General features: G+C 39.0%; 1 protein-coding gene across 1 annotated transcript in view; it reads right to left on the bottom strand.

Moving 5' to 3' along the window:
• The window catches only part of LOC108695176 (protein Wnt-6-like), a 36,955-nt gene extending 36,434 nt beyond the window's left edge, over positions 1 to 521 (bottom strand). The window contains exon 1 of the mRNA XM_018204935.1: positions 454 to 521. Within this exon, the coding sequence (XP_018060424.1) occupies positions 454 to 521 (68 nt within the window). The remainder of the gene's footprint in view (positions 1 to 453) is intronic.
• Between the last annotated feature and the right edge of the window lie 9,194 nt (positions 522 to 9,715).

Below are 9,715 nucleotides of genomic sequence, written 5' to 3'. Positions count from 1 at the left end.
CTCTCTCTCTCTCTCTCTCTCTCTCTCTCTCTCTCTCTCTCTCTCTCTCTCTCTCTCACGCACATATAAAAATGCAATTTACATATGTATATTTATTTATTTATTTATTTATTTATTTATTATTACGGCAATTATTTTGTTAAGTAAAAGAATAATTAAAAAGATAGTAAATAAAAACTTTATTTATTATTAAATGCTAATGCTGGCGAAAAAAATAACTTAAATCAACATTTTGGATTTGCTACTGCTTACGTTAATGCCTTACGTTTCTATTGCGATTGGCTTATTCAATTACTGCCTTACATTTTTTTTGTGCCATAATCTTAATTCTATCCACTGTAGATTTCGCTATTATAACTTCACATAAATCCAATGTAAACAATCTTGTCAAAATTTAACAATGCATTTTCATAGCAAAACAAGGAAAGATCACAGAGAAAAATTGTCACTTACCAGAAAGAGCCGGTGATGGGGGTGACGAGGAGGAGGCAGATCGCCACGAGAACGGGGCGCATCTCCATCCCCTTCGCACCTGATAACACCCGAATCGATCACCGATTACGTTTCCTTTGTCCGCTCTGCGCACTGACGATCGATGGAATAGTCGATTGCGATGGTATTCGTGTGAGCGCACCGATGCGGTGTCCGGCTGCAAAGACGAGTCGACCGCGAACCGCCGCGAGTTCACCTGTACGTATTCTTCAGTTCCGAATGCACTTCGTGGCCAAAGATTGGCACGCAAACTGTACGCACTGTCCCCTCTACCGCGCAACTCCCTTATCGTGTGGTCCAAAACTCGACATTGTAACGTAGATCGCATACAAAAATCGCTGATTCTTTTTGAAACCGCGATTCTCATTGATTTAGATCATTTCTGATTGCATGGAATATATTTCTTCAGGATCGATACAGAAGCGTTGAAGAATATTGATGATCATTGCTTGCGGATGTACTTGCAAAATTATTCGTCTTTAATCGAAGAATTATTCTTGATGTTGCATTTCTCGACAAAGCGAAGATACTGAGATTACATAGCCATAATACATAGCCACGATCGCAATAAACACTTGATCTTCATGATCGTATCGCACTGAAAATGCTTGAGGGCAATCGGAGATACCCTTCGTTGGAAGAGACATGTCTTTAAGTCCGCGAAAAAGCTCGCGATTTAAGAAAGACCCGGAAGAGGAGCACTGACTTCCGGTCTCTTGGACCACTTACTCCCCTCTTTTTCCCCCTCCCCAGCCACCCTCTGTCCTTCTCATGCACCCGCTGGCTCCCTCTTCCTTCTCCTCTTTGTCTGTCAAAGTACCTGATGTTTCTCTTCTTTCTCCTCTCTTTCTTTACTTCCGTCTGTTCTTTTTCTTCCTCTTTCCCAAAAGTGTTAACTATTTATAAGGTACAGATGAAGCGTAGTAAAATCCTCTTTTCTTGATACGGCAAAAACGCATCGCGTTCCTGCCAGAACTACGTCACCACAATCTTTGAGTGTTGCCTTATCCCCACCAATAGAGTTCTGAGGAGTAGAGAAGAGCTGCCCCCACCAATATATTCCGTTTTCTTCTTCCTCTTCTTCTTCTTCCTCTTCTTCACCAGCACCAGCACCACCACCACAACAACCATCACCATCGCCGTCGTGAGACCATCGCCACCGGCGCCCGCGACGGGTGCATCTTCGACTTCGCCGTCGCGAAAAACGTCGATCTTCGTGAAAGGGACCGTCCCACACGAAGATATTGAAGATTCTTCAAATAGATTGACGGATCAATCAGAAAAAGTAGATTCGCGAATTTCATATAACACGTGCAAAATTATAAGAGAATGGAAAACCAACAAAAGGACAAAAATAACGGAGATAAGAGAAGGGGGAGGGGGAAAGAGGGTGGAAAACCTATGAGAAAGTCTGGCGTAAGTGGAAAAATCTCCAGATGGTAGGGGAGACAGCGAGATTCAGCCGTCTGCGATCGCTGGCGAGGCTCGTGGCCGGAGCGAACCGTACGAGACTGTTGCGGACTAGGCAGGTGAGCGCCGCTCGGCGGCAACGAAACGCAACCGAGCCCCTCTTTTCCTCTTTTAACTCGCCTACGGAACCCGTCGACACGAGGAGGCCCGGTCGTCGGATCCTCTCTGCTCTCGCGCCGCGCTGCCTAGGATCCCACGGAGGGAGGCGCGACCACGTCTCGGATTCGAACGCGCGATGTCAAGGTGATAGACGCGATGCTGCGCGATGAATAATAGCGGTCAGAAATCATTAACAGGTCGCAATGAGATAGCATGGCCTTTAGGACTTTAAAAAATGATACAGCGTGTGCTGCGCGTATAACAAATTTTTATAGCATGATAAAATATATCGAATCTAGAGATTGAAACTTCTAGAAAAAGTGCTTTATTTTATGAATTTTGGTGAAGTGAAATATGAAATCATTAAAATCACAATCCTAAAATTGTATTGAAATGTATTAAAATATCTCGATCTGAAGACGATTCAACAATGAGCTGAAACATGTAATGTAATTTTTTCGTATTATTTTTGTACTTTTAATATATTAATCTAAAGTCCGTTTCTATAATTGCGTAAGCATAATTATAAGAATTCGACCAATTATGGTCGAATTTGGGAAGAATATTCGATTGTGATTAATCAATTTTTACTACAACCACATACAACTACGCTTATGCGCTTGTAAAATAGATATTATATCAGTTTCCATGCTCGATTCTTTTTGTTTTGCTCTATTAGCTATTTTAATTGTTGAGAGTCCTTACTTCTTATTAAAATATCTCAGCCATTAATATAGTCTAAATATTGGCGATTACATTTTTACAAATGTCTATAGTAACCTATATGCTTCATTCAAGGGATGTCCTGAGAACATCCTTGGAACGTAGAATGTTCTTTGGATGTCTGTAGGGTACATCCTTTAGAAATGTGTGTTGTATAGAAATATTTTGCACAAAAAAACTTTATTTTATAATAAAATTGCACTAATAAACTAAAAAAATATGAAATTTCCTAGGCTAATCATTTTATAGCGTAACAAAATTCAAGCGAGAAATTGCTACATGCTATGATTTTACTGTCTCAAAAATAAATTTCATTGAAAGATTATCCGGAGAGCGATTTAATGCTTAAATATATCTTTTATCCCTCCCTATCCTCTCATTTCCATAATAAGAAGTTTGTTGCGCTGTCAAGTGAATTTCACCCGACGTTTCACTATCCCATCTCCTTCTCATCGCTCTTCGCCAATAGTAGCGCGACAAAGAAAACTCTTTTACCGGATGATGAATTTTCAGGTTGAGAAGCGCCACAAGAAAAGCAGGTATCGGTGATGATCCTGACATTTTCCGTGTCGCCGTTCACCTTCACGAGATACACAGGAGCGGCTCGTGTATACGACTCGACGTGAGAGATCCGATCTCCCCTCGTGGCCCTACCAATACGAATACGAAGCAAGTAAGGACTAATAACGGGGCCCCAGTAAGTCCCATTCTGATGCTTTGTGAAGGCGAGCTCTCCGCTCGGTAGCCGTCTCATGCCTCGTCTCCCTTCGTCCCGCCACCTCGTCACGACTGGTCCTTTCGCGTCTCTCCTTCGCTTCTTCCTCCTTTCGACCAGCGACCTGCTCCTACCTCGCCTCCTCCCACCATATCATGGCTTCGGTACACGCTGTGGGCACCATCGTAGAGGGCTATTGAGGGCTTAAGCTGTCGGCGTGTGGCTCGCTACATCCTTTTCATCTCCGCCGCCACGACAAAGCCGCGAGCGCTCGCGGCCGCAGCCTTTACCGGTTCCCGAGCATTTCGTCGTTTCAAAGAGTGTGTATCGGAGTGCTCCGAATTCTATTACACCAGACTGCGGCCTAGTAATAGATGCAGCTTCTGCTGCTAACAGCATTCTATTTCGGTAGCAGCGTTCAATCTTTTAACAGTCGTCATTACGCGGAACGTAATTATAGCTCTCAGGAATATGTTTACAACCGCGTTATACATGACGATATTTTATAATTTGTGCAGCTAGTCTCGTGTCCGCATAATAATAGCAATCACATCTAGCTAATAGGTAAGTCGGATTGGAGAGTTCGCTGATTTAAATCTAGCGGATCATCATTTATATAATCAAAATATGTGATACTTAAAAATAAATAATAATCGAACTTGAGAAACTTGTGCATTTAAAATTAAGAAAAGTTTAATTATAATTAAGAGTCCTTAATCGTCATTAATCGTTTTCATACCATCGACCATACAGGTTATAGCATTGATCGAAACGATTAGCCTAATTGTTAGATCGGCCGCTCAATAAAGTTTGTTCATGAAGTCGCGGGTCAATTACTTCGTTGACCGAATAGTTTTACGAGCAACAGTTCTCGATGTCACGACCATTTCCCGTTATTTCTCAGAATAATAGTTGGAATAACAAACTGCAAATTAGTTCGCTCAAACAGATAATAATAGAAATCTTCGTAGAAGAAAATTATATTGAAATCGTTGATAATGAGAATTAAAATAGATTTTACTGTATCAAAAATACAACTATATTATTAATAATAACAATGAATATTATTCACAATCAAATAAATTACAAAATAACTTTGCATATAATAATTATCTTTCTAGTCTTTATAAATATCATTAATGTCGATGAATAATTATCTATCAGAAAAATCTTTATTCAGCAAATAAATTTCTTGAAGAAAATTAATGCTATTATATCGCCGTAATTCTTTTCTTTGCCTATTATCTCTGTAAGGATTTCTTTTTCTGACCGCACAATCTCCAGGAATGAGGCAGTCATTGATGGGATCTCAGTGATAGAGACGAAGGCGATAATAGCGGCGATGAAAGAGGGGAAAAAATAAAGGACGGCCAAGAAGCAAAAATATTGCAGGAAGAGTCGACAGCAGAAGAAGTCGTCTCGTGTGGTCATATCATAACCTGCGGGCCAAGCAGTGTGAGTGGTTTTAAGCAGCGATGAAAGAGAGGGAGAATATCTTGAAGTATGGTTCAAGAAGGGCAAGACGGGGAGAAGAGAAGTTCAGCGGGGGTCCGTATTACAGCTCATTTAGCAGCGGGGTCCTGTGCCCCTTTCTTCGGCGCCCTGAGAGAGCCACTCGGTCCAGAACAGGTCCATGGACCTACGGCAAAGATGAGCCCGTTTCGTTCCCATAGAATCGGACCTCCTGGCACTTATAACCTTCTACCGCTAAGTAGCACATCTCTTCACATTTAGATACTTCATTCGGATATGATATCATATAAAGGATACAATATCTAACTCATCAAGATACAGGCAATTCTGCATTATGTAAATTCGTTTCCCGAAAAACCACTCATATTTAGCTAAATATAAGATATACCAAAAAAAGAGATTCAATATAAAAAATAAATAACAAAAAGTACGCATATAAATATTGACGGAACATAATAATCAGTTCTTATTCGCAGATCCTAAGATCTCGCGTTTTCGCACCTCACATCTGTCATTTACATGAAGGAGAAATTTTGAGTGATCAACCGCTATACGAAGAAGCGTAGGAAGAGAAGAAAGGGAAGTTGGAACGTATACCGGGGCGGGAGGGTGAAACGGGTGTTACCGACTCGTGACCAACACAGACGCGAAATAGCCAGTAATTTATGGGTGAGACTAATTACCGGGGAATGCAGCTCCTTCGACTCTCCTCTGTTCCTAAGACCGCAACTGCACCAGACCAGTTTTCAGAGACGAGGAGAGCCACCTTTCTTATCCCGCCACCTTTTTCATCCTCTTTCTCTATCATCCAAATTCGTTCCCCTTGCCCGTCGGACCTCTTGTATTCCCTCTGCGAGCGTTTATGCATTTGAACTTGCATATTAATTCCGCGATTTCCGATTAGTCCATGCGTGCTAATTATATCGATTCTGCAAAATAATCTATCTGATGTTTCCAAATATTTCTATACGTACAAAAAAATATTATGTATACAATAAATATTTTTTAAATGATTGTGCGTGCGTGCGTGCGTGCGTGCGTGCGTGCGTGTGTGTGTGTGTGTGTGTGTGTGTGTGTGTGTGTGTGTTATATTCATGAAATTGTAAATGTTTTTTAATTAATTAAACTAATAAAAATATCAATTTTGGAGAAGGGGGGGGAAGAATTTCAATGTATTATAATATTCTACTTTAATGATTATAATAAAATTAATCAATTTTTTTTTATTTTCATAATTTTAATCACTGACACGAGCGTAATTCCATTTACCGAAAGATTGATGAAGCGATAGAAGTAGAAACGATCCACGAAATTAGGAACCCAAATCTAACTAAAATAAGATGGAAGAAGAACGATCACGTTCTCACGGGAATTACGCGCAAAGAAAGGTATTAGAACAATACCCACGAACGTCATCGGGCATTATTTGTACATTAGCCTGATCCGACAATTTGAATCGCACTCGGTGCATCCGATGCACCGATTCCTACTCGTTAAATACCATTATCCATTTCACCCGAACACCCGGTCGCCGCATGAGTCGTGAATTCCTAAGAACCTGCTCGAACATGCTGCCGTTGCTTGTCGAAACGGTAGAGGCGGAGCAGCGTTATAGAGGGAGGAACAGATTCTTTTATTATGACGAGAGTATAGAGGAAAGAAGAGAGAAAGGGAGAAAAAGACACGGAAAAAAGGATGAGACACACTAATGTACACGCGCGATGAGCGTGCCTCGACAAAGCTGCAGAATGTTCCACGGCATGATTTTTTTCAGCTCTGACTCTCGGTATCCTCGCTGTTCTGCATGCCATTCGACCGATGGCACTCCTGGCATTCGCGACAAGTAATAGGAACGGATCATTATAACGATCGAAGTCACGGGTGTCTGGTAATCAATTCGGCTAATTGACTGCGCGAGAATGGCAAAAGTTTTCGCCTAGCTACTAATGACTTTGCGGAATGGATTTCGTGGCAATGACCTCGGATCTTAAATTTTCGAAAGAAAATATTATATTTGCTAGTGTCGATTCCGATAATTTTTATATTATTAGACTAAGTTTATAATGGTTTAATTAATTATAATTTTAACAAGAAACAAGATAGAAAGGCCACTATAGTGGCACTGAAACAATGTCATATTTTGAGACAATGAAATAATCAATTATAACAAATCTCAAGGAAAAGCTGTAAATATTTTAGAAATAAACCTCTAAAAGGTCCTCTAAAAGATTAATATTTTCCTTGCACTTATAATCACAAGTTTGATTTCAAAATGAAAAAAAATGATTATAAATGAAAAAAAAAGATTGTCACCTAATTTAAGATGACAACGATAAAAAGAAAATACATCAGCATGTAATAATAATAAAAAACAAATTATTGAAATATATGCTTCAGATATCTAAACATAAGCCTTAATAGGTGATAAAAATATAACAAAAGTTTAGACTTTTTGAAATATTAAAAATGTGTTAACAGTATTAAAAATAATTTAGATATTTTATCTAAGGAAATGATTATATGTAATTATTTTTCATCATACCTAAAGTATATGTGTAAATATTTATGTGTAAATTACTTTCTTCCTTCCATGTCAAAAAATCTTTGAAATATATTCTACGATCACAGGAATCGTAGATCTTTTATATTAATTTCGGATGTCACAACTTTGAGCAATCAAAGAATCATCCGTGAAATCTTGGAAGCAGTTCTTGGTCTTAATCATGCGAATCTATGAGCGACAAGGCGAACGAGGCAAATCAGAATGAGGATAAGGAAGAGATGGTGAAGGGAGATCCGTAGACATTTTTTGTCATGAATTTCGTAAGGCTGCGTCGCAGACGGTTGAACTGGGGCTCGTGACCGAGTAGTGGACCCGAGAGCTACGGTTGGGACCGATGGCGTGTCATCAGTCCCACGACAAAGAAAGAGCGGGACGAAGTGAATCCGCCCGTTTTTCTGTATCGTGACGTCTTGCCGATTTATTGCACTCCACTCTATCATCTACATTCCGATATCCTTTCGAATCTTTGCACTCATCGATTCATGTTAAGACGTACGAGCTCTGGTTAACATTCTTTTTTGGAGATATCTTTCAAAGTGAAAAACACGAGCAATGTTACACTCGAAGTTACTTAACTCAGGTTGTCAACGCAATTAAGTGCGTTACAAGTCTAGTCGAGATGTTACCGGAGATCGACACTCTTTTCTCGCACAATGTCGGAGCTATTACCTGTCTCGTCTATAAGTTTTTTCTTAATTATTCCAAAGGCCACCAGTGGTATGTAGTTGCGAAATAACATTCATCTAGCGTCGTTAATACGCGGTAGATACCAATCGGCAGCCCATTTCTGCGGTTAATAAGCACGCTCTTACCAAGATGGAAATCGATTCAAGCGATCGCCAATGGGCGTTTATTACAGCTCGGCGCATTTTGCGATCAAAGTGGGTAAACAGATGCCCGAGTAAACGCGCTGTAGCAATTATACGGCACTTACGCATCTCTCGAGACCTGCTCTCACAAGATATACTATATGGTGTAGTCTTTTCGTTTCTCTTTCTCCATTTCTTTCTACCTTACAGTCAGAAATCTCCTTCACATCTACTTTCATACACACATCTCTCTTTCTCTTCTTTTTTTTTCGATGCCAGTTTCCACAATGGTAATTACGAGACGGCTCGCTCATAAATTTCACAAAAGTTGACGCGATCGCGAATACCACGTGCTCGCTTTCTATTTCTCATAGAATCTCCCATCTAACGTATACGAACAAACATAGAGATACATTTTGTCTCTGTAAAAGTTCGAAGGAAATAGGGAGATAGATGATAATCCGGTTGACCCGATCGAGTTAGAGCATACACTTTGTGTATGCAACCATGTTCTCTACTTACTCCGTGGTCGCTTTGATCTGTCTCTCCTCTCTTTTTTACACACATTTATTGTCGTGATCAAGTTCTCGATTCTTATGTATCTATATATTCTAGCCAGTACATCGTAAATAATTCACTAGCTTAGAATATGGAATTTTAATATAGGTATCTTTATATCAATAAAAATATACATTTCTCTCTTTATGTAAAATTAACTCAAGTTATGATTATTTAATCATTTCATTTTTAAACAGTTCGTTAAATTAAAAAGTACCACATAAAGTACAACTATATATATTTGAAATAAAATAATTAAAACAGAGCTACAAGCCAAGCAGGATTGTAATGCTATCAAATTGAATAAATGCTTTAATTAAAATTACATATATTCGTCAAAAATTATACTTATATTGTGTTTTGATATAAAGTGATATTGTTTAAAAATAATGAAAACCGAACCATATAAAGATTAATATTTCAAAATTTTGTTAAATTATACTATAAATAGAAAAAAACTTTTATTTTTTTTCGTGATTTTCTGTTTATCAAATCAAAAAAAAACTGCTTGTATGACTGCTTGTAATGTTATAAGCGTGAGAATATTTTCAGATGTTGATATCTTTTGGCTATTCTATACTGCATGCGACATGCATACTAATCGTCTTTATGACAAGTATCTACCCGTCGCATCTACATCGTGACTATTTCGAATATATCACTTCTCGAGTAAAATAAATCCAGCGCGATCTACTATGTCCGTACGATTTTTAATATTGAGTAGTGTCATAATGTGTTTAGTTGCTTTCATGAATGAATAATGATTTATTACTGATCGCGATCCCATATACTTGCAACATGTGTGCAACTCAC

Source organism: Atta colombica, unplaced genomic scaffold (assembly GCF_001594045.1).
Source record: "Atta colombica isolate Treedump-2 unplaced genomic scaffold, Acol1.0 scaffold126, whole genome shotgun sequence".
Classification (NCBI taxonomy): Eukaryota; Metazoa; Arthropoda; class Insecta; order Hymenoptera; family Formicidae; genus Atta; species Atta colombica.
This window is presented reverse-complemented; position numbering and strand designations above follow the sequence as displayed.